The 26,719-nt window shown below is 42.5% G+C and overlaps 1 protein-coding gene across 1 annotated transcript in view; it reads right to left on the bottom strand.

Moving 5' to 3' along the window:
* LOC311138782 (membrane-associated guanylate kinase, WW and PDZ domain-containing protein 3-like) overlaps positions 1 to 26,719 on the bottom strand; it is a gene marked incomplete at both ends in the record, with an annotated part of 215,223 nt that overhangs the window by 7,412 nt on the left and 181,092 nt on the right. Inside the window, 7 exons of the mRNA XM_084173606.1 lie at positions 86 to 703; positions 6,051 to 6,242; positions 8,654 to 8,760; positions 10,654 to 10,711; positions 13,584 to 13,663; positions 15,066 to 15,234; positions 17,881 to 18,087. Coding sequence (XP_084029732.1) covers positions 86 to 703; positions 6,051 to 6,242; positions 8,654 to 8,760; positions 10,654 to 10,711; positions 13,584 to 13,663; positions 15,066 to 15,234; positions 17,881 to 18,087 — 1,431 coding nt within the window. The remainder of the gene's footprint in view (positions 1 to 85; positions 704 to 6,050; positions 6,243 to 8,653; positions 8,761 to 10,653; positions 10,712 to 13,583; positions 13,664 to 15,065; positions 15,235 to 17,880; positions 18,088 to 26,719) is intronic.

Here is a 26,719-nt window from a genome sequence, read left to right as displayed (position 1 = left end):
ACAGTGATGTCGCAGCAGCAATACAGTCACAGTGTTAGTGTTATGTAACCACAAGGCAGTGTTAATAATACACTCTGTGACCCACCTCCTCTGAGCACCAGCACGTTGACCTCGCTCCCCACCTGCAGGTCTTTGAGGATGTCCACCACCTGGGCGTGGCTCAGCATCTGAACATTCTGATGGTTGATCTCCTTGATCACATCCCCTTTCAGCAGGCCGCGGCACCACTGGGCGTCCAGGATCATCTTCACCTTCTGGCCCAAGGGACAGTCTGCGATGGCAAAGCCAAACCCTCCCGGGCCCTTCACTAGGGGCACGGTCACCAACTCGGGCTGCAGCAGGCCCCTTCCCCCCTGCTCAGGGAGCCTCCCATTGGGCAGCGCGGCCACCATGGGCCGTCCGTTGGCGTCGGTGGTGACGTAGTGGAGCTCCTGGGAGGAGCCATGCAGCACGTTGCCCTTCACCAGCAGGGGCTGGCCATTGATGAGGGGCACGGCCGTCATCACCTCGCCCCCCTGCAGGAGCGGAGGAGGCGGGGGAGGGGGGTTCTCGGTGTCCTGCTCCACGTCTGGGGGCAGTGGGTAGCCGCGGCACAGCACCATATCAACATACTGACTTACTGGGATGGACTGGAACATCTGCACCACCTCAGGGTGGGTCTTCCCCAGCACACATGTCCCGTTGATCTCCGCGATCACATCGCCTGGCGGAGCAAACCAGAGAGGGAGAGGGAGAGGGAGAGGGAGAGAAAAGAGAGAGGGAGAAGAGGGAGAGGAGAGAGAGGGTGAAGAGAGAAGTGTTGGAGAGAAGAAACAAGCCTTAGCAAACAGTGAAAATATACAGACATATCCATGGGCGATGTAATGGTTGTTACGGCAATATAGTAGCTTGTTAGCTAGATGACTGTCCTGTTTGTGACGGACTGAATTGACCATTCGCTAAGCCCAGCCCAGAATTTTGGGCAACCAATCGCAGCACTCCAATGGATAGCAACTGTCGCCGAGTCCGACACCTCGGACAAGCTCACGTTTAAATCACATGAAAGCCAGTGAGGGCTATAACAAAAACTGAGTTTTATTCCAAATATAAATTTCAAGTTTCAATGGCTAAATAATTGAACAGTGCACCAGGAGTACTTGCTACTGTGATTCCTGAAATGCAGAGCCTGTTGATGGAGTATTTTTCGAATCCAAAATTATACTTTTGTTACATTGTTTGCTAGCTCAGCAGTTTAGCTAGCTCTTAGTCTCATTAAATACAATTAAAAAATGGTGTACATTTTAGTCATTTAGCAGACCCTCTTATCCAGAGTGACTTACAGGAGCAATTAGGGTTAAGTACTTTGCTCAAGGGTACATCGACACATTTTTCACCTAGTCAGCTTGGGGATTTGAACCAGCGACCTTTCGGTTGCTGGCCCAAAGCGCTTAACTACTACGATACCTGCCGCCCATTGACCACCAAACGTTGCTAACACTAGCTAGCTAGCCACATAATATAGCTAACTTGTTTTCTCAAAATGTATGTTAGCTAGCTAAGTTAGCAATGATGTGAATACTCCCATCTGCTGTCAACATTAGTATACAATTTGAGAGCACTATAGTCAACCCCATAAGTGGTTATAGCTTTGACTGCAAGCTGAGAGTGAATTCAGAGCCATTCGGTGGTAGCTACACTAGCTATAAACATAATTTCACCAGGTTTCCGTGTAGCAATTGTAATGACAGTCCACCATAACATACCCAAGAGTTTCCTGATTAGCAAGTGGTAGTATGTGTTTAATTTAATTGTGTGTTAGACACAGTTTCAGATCATTGTGATAGTTGCCACCCCATCTTTTCTTGGGCTCAATTCAGAATTGAATTGAGAATGCCTCATAAATTCCAATTCAATTCTTGAATTTGAATTTAATTTGAATTGAAATAGTTAACAGGATACAGAAATGCAATTTGAATTTGAATGAAAGGAAATATAATTGAATTCAGTGAAATTCAAATGCCTCTTCTATTCTATATTTGGTGTAGTCTATACAAATATCAAATCAAATTGTATTAGTCACATACACATACCGCTGGTGTTACCGCGGGTGTAGCAAAATGCTTATGTTCCTATCTCCAACAGTGCAGTAATACCTAACAATACAAAACAATATACGCAAATCCAAAAATCTAAAGAAAGGAATCAAGAAATATAGAAATATTAGAATGAGCAATGTCAGAGTCCGGAATATAAATATATCAAATCAAATTTTATTTGTCACATGTGCCGAATACAACAGGTGTAGACCTTACCGTGAAATGCTTACTTACAAGCCCTTAACCAACAATGCAGTTCAAGAAAGAGTTAAGAAAATATTTACCAAATAAACGAAAGTAAAAAATAATAAAAAATAACACAATAAAATAACAATAACGAGGCTATATACAGGGTGTACCGTTACTGAGTGAATGTGTGGGGGTACAGGTTAGTCAAGGTAATTTGTACATGTAGGTAGGGGTAAAGTGACTATACATAGATAATAGACAGCGGGTAGTAACAGTGACTAATGTTCAGGGCAGGGTACTGGGCGGAGGCCGGGTAGTGGTGACTATTTAACAGTCTGATGGCCTGGAAAATAAGCTGTTTTTCAGTCTCTGTGCTAGCTTTGAAGCACCTGTACGATCTCTTCCTTCTAGATGGTAGCGGGTGAACAGGCCGGGCTCTGGTGGCTGAGGTCCTTGATGATCTTCTTGGCCTTCCTGTGACACCGGATGCTGTAGATGTCCTGGAGGGCAGGCAGTGTGCCCCCTGGTGATGTGTTGGGCTGACCACTCCACCCTCTGGAGAGCCCTGCGGTTGTGGACGATACAGTTGCCATACCAGGCGGTGATATAGCCCGCAAGGATGCTCTCAATGGTGCATCTGTAGAAGTTCGTGAGAGTCTCAAGGGCCAAGCCAAATTTTTTCAACCACCTGAGGTTGAAGAGGCGCTGTTGCGCCTTCTTCACCACACTCTCTGTGTGAATGGACCATTTCAGGTTGTCAGTGATGTGCACACCGAGGAACTTGACGTTTTTGAGGAACTTGAAGCTTTTCACCCTCTTCACTGCAGCCCTGTCAATGTGGATCGGGGCATGCTTACTCTGCTGTCTCCTGAAGGACACAATCAGCTCCTTTGTTGACGTTGAGGGAGAGGTTATTTTCCTGGCACCACTCCACCAGGGCCCTCATCTCCTCCCTTGTACATAAAACATCTTGTACCGAAAACATCTTGTACATAAAACATCAAACATGTTGTTATATAAAATATTGTTGAAACAATTTAATTAAATGAATGATCAAGGACAACACAACCTGTATGCGAATATTCTAAGCTATTATATTTAATTTATCACTTACATTTTGTTCAAAATGGGGGAAATACTACATTTCCCAGAATGCATTAGTTTAACCCTCAAGTTGACCCTGAGGCCTTCAAAAAGAAGCAAAACAAATTAAATGATTGGTGTGACTGGAGCAGCAGGTGATTTCTGGTGGGTGTGTTCTTTCACCGGATTCAGTGCGACGTTTCTGTAAAGTTCTAAGATGGCGATGGAAGAGGAATATTGGGACAGGGACACAGAAAGGTGGATTTCTGAGGAGGAATGGAGGTGGAAAAAGAGTAAGAAGAGGTTGAAGAGAATGATTAAAGCAGAGGGTGGAGTTAAGTTTGAGGAAGCTGGCGATAAAAATGGAGATGGCTGTCGAAGAAGATTGATGTCAAGTGCAAACAAAGTGAGCCGTGCACCAGACCGAGTTCTGGAGGTGAAATGGAAGTGAATGAGGGCTAGTTAAGTGAGGTGGAAGGCATGGTGAAGAGCTCGGAACCCGAGCCTGGCATCGATGGACATGATAAAGAAGAATCTGGTCCAGTAGGAGTTACCTTTTTGGAGATGGATCCTTGCCTTTTGGCGGTTTCAGGGTGGGTGGGAAAGGAGTTGGCTGCAGTTGAATCAGTGAAAGTAACCTGTAGTGGACTTCTGATATTTGTTTGTGTTTCTTCTGCGCAGAGGGAGCGGGCGCTCCATGTCACGCCACTTGGGTCAAGATCTGTTTTTTGCTTTGTACTTAGGAATATGGCACCATTGAAAGGAGTGATTTCTGGGGTAGCGTTAAGTGTGGAGGTGGAGCAATTGAAGTTGAAGATTCCTGCTGTTTGTGATGCCCGCCGTTTGGTGCGACGCAGACCCGGTCACTGTCAGTCCTTTTTAATTTTACACGACAAAGTCATGTTTGGATATATCAGTTATCCTGTTAGAGCTTTTGTACTGAATCCACTTTGCTGTTTCAGGTGCAATGTTTATGGTCATGTTGCAGCAGTGTATAGAAGGTGGGAAGTGTGCAGGAGGGCATGGGACCGAGGACTGTAGTTTCGATGGATAGAAATTGTGTGTGTCAACTGTAGGGGTGCCCATGTTTCTGGGGATTGGAAGTGTCTGGTACGAGAGAGGCAGGTTGAGGTGGCCAGAGTCAGAATAGTGCAGAAGGTGTCGTATGCTGAGGCAGTGAAGAAAGTAGAGGAGGATGGGTCAACGGTGAGGGATCTGGAGAGGATCCCTGTGAGTTTTAGATATGTACCAGCACAGAGGGATAGGCCAATGAGTGATATATGCTTCAGTAAGCTTGGATTCTTAGCGTTCATAGCAATGGTTATCAACTGTACTGTAGAAATGGAACGTAAATCACAGTTGTGGTGGCAGCTGCAGAGTAGTATTTGGGTATATGAGATTTGACTTCAGAAGAGTTACAGGGTGTGTTGAGTGGTGGTGTCCCGTCCTCTTAGGTCGTTGGCATGGTGCAGGAGCAGATAGGGTCAAAGTAGTGGAATGGGGTAGTGGGTTTTTAATGAGTGTAGGGTTAGTTGGAAGGGGTTTTTATTATTATTATTATTTAGTGGTATATATTTTGGTATCACAAATTTAACGTGATTGACCACACACTACCGCACAGTAGGTGGCGGTATGCACAAACAAAGTGTGCGAATGCCATGATATCAAAAAAGAAGAAGAAATGATTGGCGGAAATAAAAATGTATGTTCTAAGCACTAAGGTTAAGATAGTATATTAACATTGTTTCCAGAGAAAAGTGATATATTCTTTGGTATCTGGAAGTGTGACCTGTCAGATTCAAGGAAATTCTCATATTCTATGACTGAGTAGAATTTCTTTGAATTGCACTGAAGTAAATTCTACTTCCTGCCACTCAAACTCAAATTCAAATTCTACATCCTGTGGGGTGTGGCCAATTCAATTCGAATTTCAACTCATGAGTTGAATGGGAGTAAATTCCAAAATTATGAATTGAGACCAACCTTTCTCCCTATCCCTTTCATCTTCTGTCCTCCTTACCTTCTTTCTTCCTGCCTATTCCCTCCCTCCTCTGCTCCCTCTCTCCATTGTTCTAACAGACATCAACTTGCAGTGCTTCTAGCCAGGCAGAACATTACTGCATGTAGGAGAGAGCTGTGTCCTTTTACATCTCACCCTGACAGCTGGCTCAGAGAACAGCAACCGCCAGCCCCTCTCAGCTCACACAAGAAAAGCTGCTGAGGATGCAGAGCCCCAGACAGCCTCAAAGCTAAAGGAAGATCAGAGTATGCAACAAAGATACTGGGCTACACCCAGAATACACCATAACCTGTCTCTCTGACATAGCCGCGGAAAGTCGTTTGGGTGGAATAGGGGAAATTTGCCCAGTCCACTACTTAGTAAAGGCCCAGTGCACTACGTTTGGGATATTTGTTTTATGTATTAATAATACAAAATATAAAAACAATTCAGGGGGTGCTACAGCACCCTCAGCACCAATACTTCCCACGGCTATGCTCTCTGCCTAAAATGATCCCCTTGAACATGAAACTGACAGAATTCCTGCTCTCCCTCTCACTGTATCTCTTGGGGAAGTGTTAGGGTAAGTGCAGCCCCTCTATATGGACCAACCAGGCTTTTATTATGTTCACTAGCTGCCTTCTGAGCTGGTAAAAGTGTGTGGCTCCCCACAGTGCAGTGCAGTGCAGCAGTGTACTTCTCACCGGAGGTGATCTTGTTGTCATGGGCAGCAGGGCCGTCGCTGAGGACATTCTTCACCTGCAGGAACTCGTCATGGCGGTCGCCCCCTATGATGGTAAAGCCAAAGCCCTGGGAGCTTTTCCTCAGAGCAGTGTGGAACATCTCCCCCTGCAGCTGGGACGGGTTTGGGGTGAAGCCTGACGCACCTCCCTCACCTGCAACGTAAGTGTGTCACAGTGGGAGAGTTAGAAGAAGTTGCATAGCTAAATAAGGTGTGACATTTTTCAACATATTAACAAAGTAACAACCTTAATACCAATGTAGTCACACTAGTCACATTTGCTTTGACTAAAACACTGCCCTGTATGATAACTAAAACAGTAACAGACAAAATATTAAATTATAGCTTTAGTAGCTACATTATTAGTCTGAGCTTTCACTGATTCATTAACATGCTGTGGATTCAAACAGTGACATAACACCTCTGAAATTGTTCATTTAGGCATGAGGTCCTTTCTCATCTTCTCCCTAAAGAGCCAGTGAGTCAAGAAAATAAGTTTGGAACAACATAAGGTCATTGGCAGCATAAATATCCCCTTGTATGACAGTGGACACACAGTCCAGTAAATAACAGGCTGTCAGGGGTATACTGCATTAAATGGGCCAGCTGAGCGTTTTACTCGCTGGCTTTACTGTCCTATCAGCACTTTATATCAGAAGCATACAATCTTTTCTCTCTGCTTAACTGCCTCTGTCCAGGCTAAGGTGGAATTGAGATACATTCCAGTCCTATATGATGTAGCAAAGCAGCCCTGTGCTGAATGTATGGTACTGTATGGCCCAAAGAGCAGCTCAGAGCTGAGGGGAATTAAATACAGTGTGGATGGACTCCAGCTGTCGTGTTCAATGGATCAAGAGAATCTCATTTACATAATCACAGTAAAATTGGTTGATGAACTCAACATGACGATCTCGTTTTTAAAACTGTGACAGTGATAAAAACTGTAATTTTGCATATGTCTAACGTGTGTGTGTGTACACACACACGCGTGCGTGTGTGCATGCATGTGTGTGTTATACTCAAGAGAGCTCTCTGTGATAACATGTTGACAGCATTTGAAGGCCAGAACAGAATAGGCCAAATCATCCTCAACAGCCATGATGTGTAGAATGTTTGGTACATTTCACCACAGACATCAGTCACAATGAGCACAGACAGTCTTGTTCAGTTGATTAAAATAAAGCTGCTGGTAGTGGTAAAAAGGATGGAGACTGAGTAATAGCCGTATAAGGCTTGTCAGTCTAGTTGAAATGCTGAGGGATTACCATTGCTCTAAGTAGTATGGGTCTCTAGGCAGGTTGGAGTGGGGAGCCTTGTCAAAACTCTTCTAAAAGAGCATCTCATAGGCATCTCAACCATCTCACCTCAACAGCCAGGGTCTGGTCTGATACATAGACCATGGTCAGTAAGGTCCAGAGGGTGTAGTATTGCACTGTGGGGATCTGTAGGTCAAGATCATGTTGTTGAAGATGAGTGTTGGTAGAGGAAGTAAAGGTCAATCCAGGGGTGCAACTTTCACTGGGGACAGGGGGGACATGTCCCCCCCACATTCTGAAATTGCATTTTTGTCCCCCCCAGTTTTATCATTGGAATGTGATACAAAACAAGGCAACAGTGTGCTTTAGGACCATGCGGTCGCCTCCGAGCGGTCAGGTAGGTTGTTTGGAGTGTTTATCCGACTGGATATTTTTCTTTATATATAATTATGCCCCCCCCCCCACTTCTAAAACCAAAGTTGCGCCCTCCAAGCTGAGGTATGATGAAATGGTCTCCACTCAGCTCCCTTGGCTGGTAGACACTGCAGATGAGCCTCTATGTTGCATTAGATGCTCTGGAAATCTGTGGGCTTGGAGAACTGTAACGGAGAACTCTAGCCTGAGGTGCAACTGCTGTTGTTTTGGTTACATCATAGCAACCGTCTGACAACAGTCTGGTGCAATCACAGGGGAGATGCCTATCTCAGTCCCTCCCCACCTGGCTAGCAAGTTAGCTAGTTGAGAGATGTCTTGTTATGCTTGGCCCTTAAGATGTCAGCTTGCTGTCACAAGCTGTCACAATTTCTAAGAGCTGCTCCCCTTCCCTCCCTCCTCTCAACCAACCCATATGAGTAAGCCTCAGCAGCAGAACATGACTGTCAATCTGTACTCCCCGCACTCTAATGTATTATACATCCACTGTAATGAAAGCATATTTAATTCATATTGTTTATTATGGCAGAAGAGTGGCTTGTCTTCCACCCCAACCCTGGTGTGAATGGGAGAGAACTTGTCTTCTCTTGGGCGCAGAGTTGATCATACATTACTAGTTTCAAACGGCTATTCATGCATGATGACACTTGACACGACATCTCTCCTACAACCTTGAGCAAGGAGATGGCTTCTACATTTTCCACCACTTCAAACCTATTCAACACAACACATAATGAGGTGTAGGAGGTCAACACACAATCATGTCATTGTTGAGTTTGTTTTCAGTCTCAGTCTGTATAACAGCCTTCAGAAAGCTATCCAGAGCTGAAGAAAGAGTGAGGTAAAGAAAAAGTTAGGTGAGGTGAGTAGTGTCTACCTGGGGGAGGTGGTGCCCCCTGCTGGATAGAAGCAGTAGTCTCCTGGCTCAGCTTCCTCTTAGCCTCCAGGACTGGGTTCTCAAACTGGGTTCTCTGGTTGATGTGACTGAAACAGAAACAATCCATTATATGATTTACATTTTAGACACCAATTTACTGACACAGACACATACAAGTTACCCTGAACCATCTTTATGTAATTATGTGAACCACCTGTGTGTGATTAATTCTGAATTAATTATTATGAATGGTTAAAGCATGTCTTATAGAAGGGACTATATGTTAATTCTCAATCCATTAACAATAGGGATTTTTAGATAGTGTTTCTTCTGTGAGCTGTTGATTACAAGTCTCCCTGTTCTCCCGAGTGGCGCAGTGGTCTAAGGCACTGCATCGCAGTGCTAGCTGTGCCACTAGAGATCCTGGTTCAAATCCAGGCTCTGTCGTAGCCGGCCGCGACCGGGAGACCCATGGGGCGGTGCACAATTGGCCCAGTGTTGTCCAGGGTAGGGGAGGGAATGGCCGGCAGGGATGTAGCTCAGTTGGTGGAGCATGGCATTTGCAACGCCAGGGTTGTGGGTTCGATTCCAGTATAAAAAATATATAAAAAAATATGTATGCACTCACTAACTGTAAGTCGCTCTGGATAAGAGCGTCTGCTAAATGACTAAAAATGTAAAATGTAAATATACAGAGACAAGTGGGCTGGTGTATGCCTAATGGTTGGGCAGTTTAATAAAACTAGAGATGAACTCCTGACTGCCTTTGCTTCTCTTTTGTGAGGTAAAAACTGTCCCTCTGACATAACAAAGCCAAATTGTTTTACACAGATTTAATTTTGAACTGGAACATTGGCGGCAATAAGTCCCCATCCACTTGTCTTTGACTCTCCTTGTAAAAACAAACAGTGTGAGTTCCTCTCTCTCCCCCATGGCCTCTACCAAGGAGGGACACTTCTACAATACCAGTAATAAAAGAAAGAAAGTGTTTCCTTTCCTTTTCATCAAAACAGACTACTCTACCTTCCTAGCACCCCCTCCGCCTCTACTTCCCTCCTTGATAACTCTCACAACCTTCCTCTTCTCCCTACTGCTGCTGTAATGGCTGAGTTTCAACGACGTCCTGCTGGGGCAGCCAGTACTCACACATCTTCTGTAAACAGACCCACACACACTCACTCACACAAGTAATGCTGTGTTTTCACCCGGGTGAATGTCATGTTACCAACAGAGCTTCAGTTTAGCACCCACTGAAAAACCAATACAAGCCTTGATCATTATATAGTATTGTTCTCAAAGTGATGGTGGTTTCCTAGCAGTACACCACATGTCTCGTAACACATTGTATCCCTGCTATCTATATACACTGAGTGGACAAAACATTTGGAACACCTTCCTAATATTTATTAACAGCCTCAATTCGTCGGGCATGGACTCTGCGAGGTGTCGAAAGCGCTCCACAGGGATGCTGGCCCATGTTGACTCCAATGCTTCTCACAGTTGTGTCAAATTGGCTGGATGTCCTTTGGGTGGTGGACCATTCTTGATACATACAGGAAACTGTTGAGCGTGAAAGACCAAGCAGCGTTGCAGTTTCTTGACACAAACCAGTGCGCCTGGCACCTACTACCATACCCCATTCAAAGGCACTTAAATATTTTGTCTTGCCCATTCACCTTCTGAATGGCACACATACACAATCCATGTCTCAGTTGTCTCAAGGCTTAAAAATCATTCTTTAACCTGTCTCCTCCCCTTCATCTACACTGATTGAAGTGGATTTAACAAGTGACATCAATAAGGGATCATAGCTTTCACCTGGATTCACCTGGTCAGTCTATGTCATGGAAAGAGCAGTTATTATAAATGTTTTGTACACTTAGTGTATAATGTGTAGTGTACCTATGGTTCGTTTTTGATCTATGGTATTGCTGGGGAATATGGGTTTGTGGTGTAGTATCTCTCAGATGTACATGTTGAGGCAGACTGAACAAACTTACTCTACATAATATGTTCCATACTGTGGGTCCTCTATCTCCTCCCAGCCATACGGAAGCTCTGTGGATACAGGAAGAGACGCATTGTGTCCAAGTACTATCACACAAAACATGCAAATGTACAGCACTGCAGGATAACAGGGCATAGTGACGAGAAGAGCCCAGCAGACACCAGACACAATGATTTGGTGAACATTTTGCAGTTTTCGCAGACAGGCAGCCTGGCTCGTCACGCAAGAGAGAGCTTGGAACAGTTTTTCAGAGGTAGCACACCAACTAGCATTCTGCCTGCCTTTAAAAATCCATTAGAAACAGCCGACCAGGGCCCTGTGTCTCCCCCATCCCCACACTCTCCCGCTGCACTTAGCCCACGTCACAGCCACACACCCTGGGAATGGACGGGCAAACGAGTGGGCACTCCGGGTACTCCTGGCACCCATGTCATTCAAGTTAATCAGCCAAGCTTTCATTCCATGTTGAATAAAAAACTCAACATATACAGTGCCTTCAGAAAGTATTCAAATCTGTCGTCCTCCTCCATGTCTTTGTGAGACGTAGAGTAGATAAACGGATGATCCCCGCATGTGTGGTTCTCACCGTGAAGCATGGAGGAGGAGGTGTAATGGTGTGGGGGTGCTTTGCTGGTGACACTGTCAGTGATTTATTTAGAATTCAAGGCACACCTAACCAGCATGGCTACAACAGCATTCTGCAGCGATACGCCATCCCATCTGGTTTGCGCTTAGTGGGACTATCATTTGTTTTTCAACAGGAAATAGACCCAAAACACACCTCCAGGCTGTGTAAGGGCTGTTTGACCAAGAAGGAGAGTGATTGAGTGCTGCTTCAGATGACCTGGCCTCCACAATCACCCTACCTCAACCCAATTGAGATGGTTTGGGATGAGTTGGACCGCAGAGTGAAGGAAAAGCAGCAAACAAGTGCTCAGCATATGTGGGAACACTAAGAGTGTGCAAAGCTGTCATCAAGGCAAAGGGTGGCTACTTTGAAGAATCTAAAATCTAAAATCTATTTTGATTTGTTTAACACTTTTCTGGTTACTACATGATTCCATATGTGTTATTTCATAGTTTTGATGTGTTCACTATTATTCTACAATATAGAAAATAGTACAAATAAAGAAAAACCCTTGAATGATAGTGTATGCGATCTCTGACGAGAGACAGGCTCTCATCCATCTTGCGTTACAAACATTGCACTGGTCCATTCATGTCACGCTCGTTCATAGACGGGTCAGACCAAGGCGCAGCGTGATATGCATACATGTTTATTTAACGAATAAACACAACAACAAAACAATAAACCAACGATACGTGACGTCCTAAGGTACACACAACAAACCTCACACGGAACAAGATCCCACAACACCTAATTGCCAATAGGCTGCCTAAGTATGCTCCCCAATCAGAGACAACGAGCGACAGCTGCCTCTGATTGGGAAACACACCCGGCCAAACATAGATCTAGACATACTAGATAGAAAACATAGAACTACACAACATAGAAAATCACACCCTGACTCAACAAATAAGAGTCCCCAGAGTCAGGGCGTGACAATTCAGTAGCGGGGCAAGACTCCATGAGGATGACGCACGGCGTAATGAAATACGTCACGATGTGAACGGGGCATAACGCGCCGTATTACTCCTATGAAGCTCGCTTGGCAATGAAGCGCGCTTGGTTCCTTGATCTGATCTATTGGCTATAGGCTATACATCAAAGAAGCCTATTTTGCATTGATAAGCAAATATAATCTCAGAGACTGTTCAAACAATAAACCAAACAACATTGTAGCCTTATTAGAATCCCCCCAAAAGGTATATTGTTTAGAAGAAATGACTAGTGAATCCAGGCTATTGGTAAAAACAGCTGTGAGCTCAGTTGGTAGAGCATGGCGCTTGCAACGCCAGGGTTGTGGGTTCGTTTCCCACGGGGGGCCAGTATGAAAATGTATGCACTAACTGTAAGTCGCTTTGGATAAGAGCATCTGCTAAATGACTAAAATATAAAATGTAAAAATGTACTCCGCAACCAAAACATGATGACGTTCTATTTTTAGCGGATATGGGAGTGAATATATTCAAGCAGCATATCAAACTGGGATAATGTTGTAGGTTACACCGGCAAGAATAAGAATATTTGTCAGGGCATATTATTTAATTATAAATCTGATTATTTCACATGGAGAAGTGGGAAGCTGAAAGGCTAATTATATTTTATCTAAACAATAAACCAAACAACAGTGTAGCCTTATTAGAATCCCCCCAAAAGTTATTTTGTTTAGAAGTGATAACGTTATTCTAGGCTATTTTGAAACATTTAAAAAAACATAGCCATGTGCTTTTTTAAATCTTTGACAAAAAATGATGACATTCCATTTTAGCTGATATGGGAGCGAATACATTGAAGCAGCATATCAAATTGGTATAATGTGGTAAGTTACACTGGCAAGTATAAGAATATCAGCACGTTGTCCTATGTGATGACAAATGTAGTAGTCAGAACACATTTTAATTAAATATCATGATTTGTAGCGAACTTTAAAATAATTCACTGTGGGGATTGAACTTGATCATAATAAACACATTTTAGAACCCAAAACAGCCGTTGGGGCCGTTCTGGCGATCGTAATTTACATAGGCTTTCTAGGGCAGACCAGGTCTTTTGGCACCGCTAGGTTGCTACGCAGTAGCCGACCAGCAGAGCTTGTGACTTCACACTCCAGACCGGACACTGGGGGCCTGGTTTAGCCAACTTGCTAGCAACGGAAGACAACAAGACAACAAGAGAGACTCTTCTTTAGCTTTCACCACAAATGTTGCTATTTGGGAGTCTGGACCGGCAAGGTATCATGTTACCAAAATATCTACACACATGACAATTGTAGAGGCTCAAAGGTCCTGAAGCCTTACCTCCATCCTCACACTTCTCTGGGGGCTTGGCCTTCTTGGCCAGGCGGGGGTCCAGCCAGGTGGTGGTCTTGCTATTGTGACTGTGAAAGGCAGATAAGAGAAACATTCAAAAACCTGAGCCAGTTACTGACACTGGTATTTGCATCAGAGGAAAGGTAGACAGTCATGTACCCACCTACTCTATGTTCTATGATATACTTTCTTTGAAATTTACACAAGTTATAAATAACTGATTGACACATTTATTCATCCTGCTATGTATTCATTATGTTATTGTGGCGACTTCAGACAAGAGCAGCTAGAAGTAGAGCATTGCACAGGCATGAATTTTAAGCCGGAGCCCTACCCATGCCAGCGACGTTCAGGCCCTACCCTACCCAGGCCTGATTGCTTCTGCCAAATTCAAGGCCCGGCCCTGCCCGAAACCTGAAATCAGAAATAACTTCCTCCTTTAGTAAACCCATTAGCTGCTCCTCTCTCGTCTGTCACTCGCTTCCTGCACGCAGTTCGCTCTGCATGCGCTCTGCTCATGGCGCTCTGAGTCTGTGAGTATCCATAGCAACGGGCTGCTCTGCTCAATGAAGAGACATGAGAGAGCTGTTAGCTACTTTTCGTCACTCTAAACTCCGACAAAACTCAAAGAACATTATTATTTTCTGTGAAATAATCTCTCCTGTCTTATATTTGATGAGGTTGAAGCACTTCTGACACCATGTTATGATCTTAATCAGATATGACTGTACTGCTCAGCAGAGCACGAGCAAATGGCTCTGCTTCAAATGTAAGTGATCAATTTAGTGATACCCGAGCCCTGCCCGTACCCTAGTTATTGATGAAAAATTGTCCCTAACCCGTCGGGCTCGGGTCGGGTAGCAGAGCTCTAGCTGTAAGCCAAATCTGTTTATAAAGAACTCAGGGGCCTCTGGGAGAGCTATATTTACTAAAACACAGTATTGATTTGTCAGGAAGTTGTCTTGAAGAGAAACCACCAAATTAATTAGCTTAGACCAGAACCACTTTTGGAACAATCATGTAGGCTAGGGCTGTCAGTCAATATAAGTGGATCTTAAAGAGACCCACACTAGTACAGGCCTTGGCTTGTTTACCTAACTAACCTAAATCCTCTGTCTGTTCAGCATGGCTTATGTAACACGTGCTATGTGCTTCACTAATCTAATCAACAATGTCATGATACTTTGCATGATCCTGATCAGATATAGTCATCCATGCATAACCTATACCGTACGTAACATTCCACATTCAGTCTAGAGCAGAAATGTATGTCATATGTTCTGCATTTAAAACATATTAAGCGTGAAACTCCAAAACATTTTTAGGGAATGAGCTTTGAACTCAGGAGTTACAGTATCTATGCATGTACAGTGTAGTAGCAGTGTGTAACCAACCAGGACTCAGTAGACTAAAAGGCTGTCTCTTTGTCCTGTCCCTGAGTAGATATACAGGTGCTGGTGCAGTACTCACTCTATGAAGTAGACCATGCCCGTCTCGGTGTAGGCCATCTCCCAGTTGAGAGGCAGGGGTTCAAGGCTGTCATCGCCGGGCAGAGAGCTCCACATACGGAAGTCCATGGCACTGCTGGACTGGGTGTAGCTGGGCACCGCCTTCCTCCACGATGCCCCTTCTTTGTGCTCTGTAGCCCAGGAGAGAGAGAGAGAGAGAGAGAGAGAGAGAGAGAGAGAGAGAGAGAGAGAGAGAGAGAGAGAGAGAGAGAGAGAGAGAGAGAGAGAGAGAGAGAGAGAGAGAGAGAGAGAGAGAGAGAGAGAGAGAGAGAGAGAGAGAGAGAGAGAGAGAGAGAGAGAGAGAGAGAGAGAGAGAGAGAGAGAGAGAGAGAGAGAGAGAAGAGAGAGAGAGAGGAGAGAGAGAAGAGAGAGAGAGAGAGAGAGAGAGAGAGAGAGAGAGAGAGAGAGAGAGAGAGAGAGAGAGAGAGAGAGAGAGAGCAGGTTAGCCTGCTTGGACACCTCCAGCCTTCTCCTGTTCTCCCAGCATGCAGTGGGAGGAGGGAGGGTTTGATGTCGCTACAGGATTTGCATGCAAGAGATGGTGTGTTCTGTTCACCAAGGCTCTGTTTTGCATTTGCGTGTGCATGTACGTGTGAGCGTATTTATGCATATGTGGTACCCTCCCCCTGGGTTTCAATGATACAAGTAGCTGGGGAGGATTCATAGTAAAAAGGCCATTCGAGCTTGAGGCTATTTTGGCACAATAATACTCTCCCACTGCTCTTTATGGTTATTTCTGTTTAAAAAAAAAATGTATTCATTTAATGAGAACTGCAATAAAAGCACACCAATCAACTTGAGCATGGACACAACAAAGTCCCTCCAAATTCATTTTGCACCCCACTGGTCCTTGGAAACTTCGGGCTACAAAAAGCTGCCGATTGAAACATACACAAGGGTCTTCTAATCGAGGGACTGTTTGTGTAATGCTAACCTCTGCACAAGTATATAATACAATGAGGCTCAAGGCCACACAGCTTATTTTAGTGTATTCACAGAACTGATGTAGCCCATGAGCGTGTCAAATTTGTGCATGTGCTTCTGTATTTCAGTAAATATTACACTACTGCATCCATAAGACTTGCTGATATTTTCAACAGATCACATATTTACTTGAAGGATGGGGAGAAACTGGCAAACATCTCCAAATGGGTCTGACTCCCAATACTAATCTGACTTCATTCATACGCATGCACACACACACACACACACACACACACACACACACACACACACACACACACGAGACCGGAGATCATCAGAGAGATCACAGAGGGCTGAGAGCCTGACAGCCCACACCATACTGACTGCACTAGACCACGGCTCTCCAATCCTGTTCCTGGAAAGCTACCCTCCTGTAGGTTTTCAATCCAACCCCAGTTGTAACTCACCTGAATCAGCTTCTCAACCAGCTAATTATTAGAATCAGGTGCGCTAGATTAGGGTTGGAGCGAAAACCTACAGGACGGTAGCTCTCCAGGAACAGGGTTGGACAGCCCTGCACTAGACACATGCAGGAAGTCAGGTAGGGGTCAGGGAAGTTCAGTTTGGACATTATGCTTAATTTTTCCATAAACCTTCTGACCCGTTTATAACTGTTTCCATCTATGGTTGCAGTACAGCAGAAATGTGATTTATTTTACATAGAAAGACTTGTGCTTGTCCATCGTGCATGCCTGATAATAAAATAGCAGAAGGCATACTGTAACCCATTTCTTTTAGAGTCAGGCTATCCTTGGGCACATCAATGACTGCTCCTTTGAGAGAAAGGAGTCCTGCTTGATAACACACATGGAGTCTCTGGTCTCTGGGTAAGAAGTCTGCTGTCTTCAAGGTACCCTGCACTCCAGTAGAAAGTGTTACTGATACTGAATGTGCTTGAGGCATAAACTTGAGATGGAGCCTGCGGGAAGTGGCTGGCTATACAGACAGAGCATGACAGATAGCACAGACTGGGAGTAATGGGGAAGGTGATCAGAGCTCCATAGGTCAATATGTATAGAGCAGAAATATGTTATAGAGAATAAATATTATATCATCCATAGCAGGGGTTGGAACAGGTTCAGGCAAAATAACCAAAAACTGGAAAAGAACAAAAATGTTCGCAGAACGGAAACAGATCTGTAGTGTTCCGGAACAGAATCATTATTTTCAAATCTTGAGAATCGGTTAATAATGTTATTTTTTGTTCCCAAAATATTCCTAATATCTAGTATATAATTCTGCAATTCAGTGAAGTTCTGATGCTAATAATAGCCTAAACACATTCCAATTCATGTCAGGTCATGATGTTCAGGGCTTCATGCCAAGCCCCCTACATGTCCATCCCTCTTTCTCACTCTCTCCCCACCTGTAAAATTTCAGTCGCATCTCGCACCTGCACTTGTATGGCCAATCAAACATGTAAACAACTAGCTTACCCGTTCCGTAGCAAGCTTCTCTATCCCGCTAATTGGTGGAGTAAATTAATGAGCTACTGTAAATGTAAAAACTATTTCACAGGTTAAAACATTTACGAAAAGGAACTAGGCTATATGAACCGTTCTTTTGTTGTAGTTCGAACCGGTTCTGGTCGGAACACTGGAACGGAACGAAGAAAATAATTATTGGAAAATAATTTTGGTTCCCACCCCTGGACCATAGTCATCAATAATGTAAAGCTAAAAGTAGAACATGAGAGACAGATATTGGGAGATATATGTGAGGTACAACAGAGGACTATCCTGAGGAAAGAGAGAAAGGGCAGGAGAGTGGTTTTGAGTGTGAGATGTACTGACCTGGGAGGCCGTTGGCCAGAGGTGGCCTCTCATCATCGTCTTCTTCCTCAGGGACCACACTGTCCTTCCTGTCCATCTTGCTGACGGACGTGGTGCGTTTACGCTGGACCTCGTTGTCATAGTCCTCATCAAACAGCACCTGATCCACCAGGTCAGGCTGCACCAGGGTGGGCTCCGCTGGGGGCTTTGGGGTTCCATAGTAGTTACCTGGAAAGAGAGGGGGAGGGGAGAGAGTGAGATAGACAGGGAGGGGGGGGGGGGGGGGGGGGGGGGGTAAGTTTGCAGCAAACTATATAACAGACTATTCGTAGAGGGATGCAAGCTCTTGTTTGCTGAAGGTTAAACACAGCAGCCAATAAAACACACAAGGAATTTGAAAGAAGAGAGAACGCGCGATGGCAATTGGCTATAGCAATTATTTATTCAGACCCATAACCAGTCAATCTTCGTGAAGAGAAGTAATAGACATCTGCATCTTATTCTAGGCCTTTATTATTCAATGTCATTACAATGATGAAGGTAAGGTCAAGGACAACGAAATGTATTCATTTACAGTGCCTTGCAAAAGTATTCATCCCACTTGGCGTTTTTCCTATTTTGTTGCATTACAACCTGTAATTTAAATGGATTTTTATTTGGATTTCATGTAATGTACATACACAAAATAGTCCAAATTGGTGAAGTGAAATGAAAAAAACAACTTGTTTCAAAAAATAAAAAATAACTGAAAAATTGGTGCGTGCATATGTAGTAATAGTAGTAATATGCCACTTAGCAGACGCTTTTATCCAAAGCGACTTACAGTCATGCGTGCATACATTATTGTGTATGGGTGGTCCCGGGATCGAACCAACTACCCTGGCGTTACAAGCGCCGTGCTCTACCAGCTGAGCTACAGAGGACCCCCTTTGCAATGAAGCCCCTAAATAAGATCTGGTGAAACCAATTACCTTCAGAAGTGACATAAATAGTTAAATAACACCACAAAGCAAGGGGCAACACCAAGCAAGCGGCACTATGAAGACCAAGGAGCTCTCCAAACAGGTCAGGGACAAAGTTGTGGAGAAGTACAGATCAGGGTTGGGTTATAAAAAAATATCAGAAACTTTGAACATCCCACGGAGCACCATTAAATCCATTATTATAAATTGGAAAGAATATGGCACCACAACAAACCTGCCAAGAGAGGACCGCCCACCAAAACTCACGGACCAGGCAAGGAGGGCATTTATCAGAGAGGCAACAAAGAGACCAAAGATTACCCTGAAGGAGCTGCAAAGCTCCACAGCGGAGATTGGAGTATCTGTCCATAGGACCACTTTAAGCCGTACACTCCAGAGAGCTGGGTTTTACGGAAGAGTGGCCAGAAAAAAGCCATTGCTTAAAGAAAAAAAATAAGCAAACATGTTTGGTGTTCGCCAAAAGGCATGTGGGAGACTCCCGAAACATATGGAAGAATGTACTCTGGTCAGATTAGACTAAAATTGAGCTTTTTGGCCATCAAGGAAAACGCTATGTCTGGCCCAAACCCAACACCTCTCATCACCCCGAGAACACCATCCCCACAGTGAAGCATGGTGGTGGCAGCATCATGCTGTGGGGATGTTTTTCATCGGCAGGGACTGGGAAACTGGTCAGAATTGAAGGAATGATGGATGACGCTAAATACAGGGAAATTCTTGAGGGAAACCTGTTTCAGTCTTCCAGAGATTTGAGACTGGGACAGCGGTTCACCTTCCAGCAGGACAATGACCCTAAGCATACTGCTAAAGCAACACTCGAGTGGTTTAAGGGGAAACATTGAAATGTCTTGGAATGGCCTAGTCAAAGCCCAGACATCAATCCAATTGAGAATCTGTGGTATGACTTAAAGATTGCTGTACACCAGCGGAACCCATCCAACTTGAAGGAGCTGGAGGAGTTTTGCCTTGAAGAATGGGCAAAAATCCCAGTGGCTAGATGTGCCAAGCTTATAGAGACATACCCCAAGAGACTTGCAACTGTAATTACTGCAAAGGGTGGCTCTACAAAGTATTGACTTTGGGGGGGGGGGGGGGGTGAATAGTAATGCACGCTCCAGTTTTCTTATTTTTTAGTCTTATTTATTTTTTATTATTATTATTATTATAATTATTTAATTTTTTATTATTATTATTATGATTTTTTTTTTTTTTTATGGGGGGGGGGGGGGTGGATCAGCTTAATATTGCAGATAGATTGTAACTTCTATCAATGTAATTGTCTGCATCACTTCCAATCCCCCATGTTTTTTATATATATACTCCCCTTTATTACTTTTCAACCCCGCCATCCTTTCCCTACTTGGAGTACATTAGTGAACAACAATGCCCAGGCCTCTACTTCCGGCCTATACTTACTATCTACATCTTATGGACACAGTCAATTTTACAAGAATTCTATTATATATATTTTTTTGTTTTGTTTTTGCTCCTGAACTTCTTCTACTCTCAACCTCTCCGATCATTTTCATGATGTCCATCCGGTTTGCTTCTATATGCCATATCTTTCTAACTGTGCTCTTTCCCAAAAGCTCCCAACATACAACTATATACTTATTATGGACACAGTATGCTTACATTATTAGCTATCTTTGTTATTATTTGTTGTTATTTGTTATTAGTCCCATCCTTCAACTCCATTCAATACCTCCCATCTACCTCTTAACACCATCCATATAGGATTTCTATTTGCCATATATATTTCAACCGTACTGTGATGTTTTACAAAAGTTCTGAACATTTCTATTCTCATTGCTTCTACAGATTGTGAATTAAAAATAAACATTTTTGCTAAAAGTATTATAATATTATTGATCGATTGACTGTGACTTTTCAGATCACCCAGTAATGCTATCTGCAAGGTTAGCTCCAGGTAAGTATTGCAATCCTTTAGCCATTCCTGGACCTGTGTCCAAAAACAAGCTACAAATGGACAGAACCAAAACAAATGATCTAATGATTCTGTCTCTTCACAGCAAAATCTGCAGAGCTGGGAAGATTGTATCCCCCATATAAATAACATTCTATTGGTAGCAAGAATTTTATATAATAATTTAAATTGAAAGATTAAAATGTTTGAATCCGGTGTCGTTTTGGGTGTGAGTTCATAAACACTATGCCATGGGATCGGTACGTCAAAAATCTCTTCCCAACTATTTTGCAATCTATATGGGACGGCTGTCAATCCTTTGGTCCTTAAGTGAAACTGATATACTTTTTTATTTATCACAGTTTTCCTTAACCAATTATGTTCTTTAATGCAAGGCCGACAGACAAGTTCCTTACTTTCTCCCCCTTCCACTTTCCTCTTCCACTTTTGCGGTAAGGCTGCAATTATTTGGTTGTAATTTTGGGTAGAGCAGACATTTCCATATGTTTTTGTTAGCTGCATGTGCGACATAACTCCACCAGTCCTACCGATGATATCATTTACGAAGATTATACCTTTTTTAAACATTCTGTCAAAAAATAAAGGTTTTTTGTCAATTAGTATATTTGAATTTAACCACCATATTTGTTGCATTATTTGTTCTGTCGTTTCTGGAGGATTAAATTGAAATTGCAACCAAGTTTCTATGGCTTGTTTTAGAAATAGTGATATTTGGGAGATGATTTCAACAACCCAAATGAGTTGTTGTAATCTGAATAAAGGGAAAAAGGCCTTTCTTGAACATTGGGTGAGACAATTTTACTAATTTGTTTGAGAACCAGTTTGGATTTAAGTATAACTTTTGTATGACTGAAGCTTTTAGTGATAGGTCTAATGCTTTAATATTTAATAATTTCTGTCCTCCGAATTCATATTCATTATATAAATATGCCCTTTTAATTTTGTCTGGCTTGCCGTTCCAAATAAAATTGAATATTTTTTTCTCATATAATTTCAAAAACTGTTCGCTAGGCGTAGGCAAGACCATAAGCAAATAGGTAGTCTGGGATAATACTAAAGAGTTAATCAGGGTGATTTTTCCACAAATTGACAGGTATTTTCCTTTCCATGGTAGTAAGATCTTATCTATTTTTGCTAACTTTATATTAAAATGTATTGAAGTGAGATCATTTATTTCCTTTGGGATATGTATTCCGAGTATATCTACATCACCATCAGACCATTTTATTGGTAAACTACATGGTAATGTAAAAATTGTATTTTTTAGTGATCCAATACGTAATATAGTACATTTGTCATAATTTAGTTGTAATCCAGAGAGTTAGAAAATGTATCTAGATCCTCTATGAGGCTGTGGAGGGATTCTAGTTGTGGATTTAAAAGAAAACATGAATCATCAGCGTACAATGACACCTTTGTTTTAAGCCCTGGATTTCTAATCCTCTGATATTATTATTGGATCTGATTTTAATAGCTAACATCTCGATGGCCACAATAAATAGATATGCCGATAGTGGACAACCTAGTTTTACTCCTCTTGACAGTTTAAAACTTTCTGAGAAATAGCCATTATTTACTATTTTACACCTAGGGTTACTATACATGATTTTGACCCATTTTATAAGAGATTCTCCAAAATTGAAATGCTCCAGGCATTTATATATAAACCCCAGTCGTACTTTATCAAATGCCTTTTCGAAGTCTGCTATGAATAGCAGGCCTGGTTTCCCATATTTTCCATAGTGTTCTATTGTTTCCAATACTTGCCTTATATTATCTCCAATGTATCTTCCATGTAAAAAACCTGTCTGATTAGAATGAATAATATCCGACAATACCTTTTTAATTCTATGCGCTATACATTTTGCTAGAATTTTTGCATCACAACACTGAAGTGTAAGGGGCCTCCAATTTTGTAAATGGACTGGATCTTTATATTTTCCACTTGTATCCTGTTTCAGTAATAATGAGATTAGACCTTCTTCTTGAGTGTCAGATAATCTACCATTTATATAGGAGTGGTTAAAACATGCTAATAACGGTCCTCTTAGTATATCAAAAAAGGTTTGGTATAGCTCGACTGGTATGCCATCCAACCCTGGAGTTTTCCCAGACTTAAAGTCTTTAATTGCATCCAGAAGTTCTTCCTCTGTAATTTCACCTTCACATGAGTCTTTCTGTATGGCTGTTAATTTGACATTATCAATAGAAAAAATATCTCTACAATTAGCTTCAGTTAGAGGAGATGGAGGCGACTGAAAATAAAACATATTCTTAAAGTACTTTGTTTCCTCCTTCAAAATATTATTTGGTGAATCATGGGTGACTCCGTCAATTGTAACCAGTTTCATTAAGTTATTTTTGGTAGCATTCCTATGTTGAAGATTAAAAAAGAATTCTGTGCATTTTTCCCCATATTCCATCCAGTTAGCTTTATTTTTATAATATATGAGTCTTATTTCTTGTTTGTTTCACAAAAAAAATTATTTTGCATCTTCAAAGTGGTAGGCATGTTGTGTAAATCAAATGATACAAAGCCTCAAAAAATCAATTTTAATTCCAGCTTGTAAGGCAACAAAATAGGAAAAATGCCAAGGGGGGTGAATACTTTCGCAAGCCACTGTAACTGAGGTAGGCTAATGCGCACGGCACACAACATTAGGTGAAATATTATGAAAGGTCAGCCTACTAATTATTTAAATGTAAAATTGGCCCTATTATATTTCTAAATTAAAATACAATTTGCTGGCCTATAATTGTAACTTTGTAGGCCGCATGTCCTGCACCAACATCACATGTTCTCTCCCAGCTCATGGTTTGAACAAGGTCTGTAATTCCAGTCCATATAATACAGCATAATACAATAAAGTACAGTAATACAGTCCACACTCAAAATAATTATGCTACTGGAGTTTGTTTCATTTATTTACCCAAGAGAGCATAGCTACATCTATGGGCTTTTATGTTTTTCTGTCGTGCGTAATGTGTGGTAGCCTATATATCACAGGCTATGTATTGGATAATGGCACAATCATTTGGGCTGTTTGGTGATTGGGATCATAAAATGTCTTTAATCTAGGGCACATAAAATGTCTTTAATGTATGGATCATCAGGCTCAAGTAGCATCAGGCTTGAATTGTAATGCCGATCAAATCCAGACATACAGTGGGGAGAACAAGTATTTGATACACTGACGATTTTGCAGGTTTTCCTACTTACAAAGCATGTAGAGGTCTGTAATTTTTATCATATGTACACTTCAACTGTGAGAGACGGAATCTAAAACAAAAATCCAGAAAATCACATTGTATGATTTTTAAGTAAATAATTTGCATTTTATTGCATGACATAAGTATTTGATCACCTACCAACCAGTAAGAATTCCGGCTCTCACAGACCTGTTAGTTTTTCTTTAAGAAGCCCTCCTGTTATCCACTCATTACCTGTATTAACTGCACCTGTTTGAACTCGTTACCTGTATAAAAGACACCTGTCCACACACTCAATCAAACAGACTCGAACCTCTCCACAATGGCCAAGACCAGAGAGCTGTGTAAGGACATCAGGGATAAAATTGTAGACCTGCACAAGGCTGGGATGGGCTACAGGACAATAGGCAAGCAGTTTGGTGAGAAGGCAACAACTGTTGGCACAATTATTAGAAAATGGAAGAAGTTCAAGATGACGGTCAATCACCCTCGGTCTGGGGCTCCATGCAAGATCTCACCTCGTGGGGCATCAATGATCATGAGGAAGGTGAGGGATCAGCCCAGAACTACACGGCAGGACCTGGTCAATGACCTGAAGAGAGCTGGGACCACAGTCTCAAAGAAAACCATTACTAACACACTACGCCGTCATGGATTAAAATCCTGCAGCGCACGCAAGGTCCCCCTGCTCAAGCCAGCGCATGTCCAGGCCCGTCTGAAGTTTGCCAATGACCATCTGGATGATCCAGAGGAGGAATGGGAGAAGGTCATGTGGTCTGATGAGACAAAAATAGAGCTTTTTGGTCTAAACTCCACTCGCCGTGTTTGGAGGAAGAAGAAGGATGAGTACAACCCCAAGAACACCATCCCAACCGTGAAGCATGGAGGTGGAAACATCATTCTTTGGGGATGCTTTTCTGCAAAGGGGACAGGACGACTGCACCGTATTGAGGGGAGGATGGATGGGGCCATGTATCGCGAGATCTTGGCCAACAACCTCCTTCCCTCAGTAAGAGCATTGAAGATGGGTCGTGGCTTGGTCTTCCAGCATGACAACGACCCGAAACACACAGCCAGGGCAACTAAGGAGTGGCTCCGTAAGAAGCATCTCAAGGTCCTGGAGTGGCCTAGCCAGTCTCCAGACCTGAACCCAATAGAAAATCTTTGGAGGGAGCTGAAAGTCTGTATTGCCCAGCGACAGCCCCGAAACCTGAAGGATCTGGAGAAGGTCTGTATGGAGGAGTGGGCCAAAATCCCTGCTGCAGTGTGTGCAAACCTGGTCAAGACCTACAGGAAACGTATGATCTCTGTAATTGCAAACAAAGGTTTCTGTACCAAATATTAAGTTCTGCTTTTCTGATGTATCAAATACTTATGTCATGCAATAAAATGCAAATTCATTACTTTAAAATCATACAATGTGATTTTCTGGATTTTTGTTTTAGATTCCGTCTCTCACAGTTGAAGTGTACCTATGATAAAAATTACAGACCTCTACATGCTTTGTAAGTAGGAAAACCTGCAAAATCGGCAGTGTATCAAATACTTGTTCTCCCCACTGTACATACATGTATATGCTTTATATGCTTTAGAATGACGCTTCCGGATTTGGAGGGAAATACAGGGTTACCAGGGAGAAAAGTGATTTATTCTCGGGACGGAACATTTGTAAAGTACTGGGAAAATATTCAACCCTAGTAAGCGCCACTGACTGGCTAGTGCTTAATTCAACCCTAGTCAGCGCCTCTGACTGGCTAGTGCTTAATATTAGCTAGCTAGCAAACATTAGTTATCATATTTTTGCACAATTACTGTGATTGCTACCTAGCTAACTAATGATTTACCTGAACACTTATGTGTTTAGGTGAACACGTTAATGTCTTTTAATACCAATATGCATGTCAATATGCTAGTGTCACTGTTCAGTAGCATGTTAGCTAGCACAACAGCTAAGGTAGCAACAATATGAGCTGACTTGACGTCAACACAAAACTTTTCCAGATGGATACCCTTCCCCTACCCGTGGTGTTGGAAGAAGCTGCATTGGGAAGAGGATGCGTCAACACCCAGGAAAGATGTTTATGGTGCACTCACTCATAACCCTTTTTTTGAGTGATAAATTAGTGTATCGTCTTCAATCTTGATAAGGTAAGCAAATGCATGTATTATTCTCATTAATGTAAACTATAAATTCATTCTTTGTAACAATTAGATCTTTCATTGCTTTAAACTAGTAGCTAGCTCATCTTGATCATGTGTTGTTCCTTCTCTCTTTCTATCTAGAAGCAATCAGTTACAAGGCAAAAGGACAGATTGAGGCCTTCAATCAAACTGTGGACCGAGAAATGTGTGCACCATGTCAAGGCTTCTTGCATGTATGGCTTTGAGATGCAAGTTAACAATAATTCATTTTGGAAGAATAATATGAATTGCCAAATTAGGCAAAACAAAATGTTATGTTGCTTTTGTATTGTTATCACGTTAAGGTTGAACACTGACATTTTTGGAGCTTTCATGAGGCTTACACAAGTGTATGAGTTCCTTAAGAACATAAGCAAATACCAATGTTGGGATAGTTACCACTTTGTTACAATATGTAAATAATAATATTATTCATATAATATTATAATACATAATGTGCAAAAATATTCAAGGAAAATTGCAATTTGCAGTGTACAAACTTAAATGGCAATTCCACCATTTTCAAACTCATTTTCAT

Source organism: Coregonus lavaretus (assembly GCF_964263955.1).
Source record: "Coregonus lavaretus genome assembly, chromosome: 12".
Lineage (NCBI taxonomy): Eukaryota > Metazoa > Chordata > Actinopteri > Salmoniformes > Salmonidae > Coregonus > Coregonus lavaretus.
Note: the sequence above shows the minus strand (reverse complement) of the source record. Positions and strands in the feature narration are given on the sequence as shown.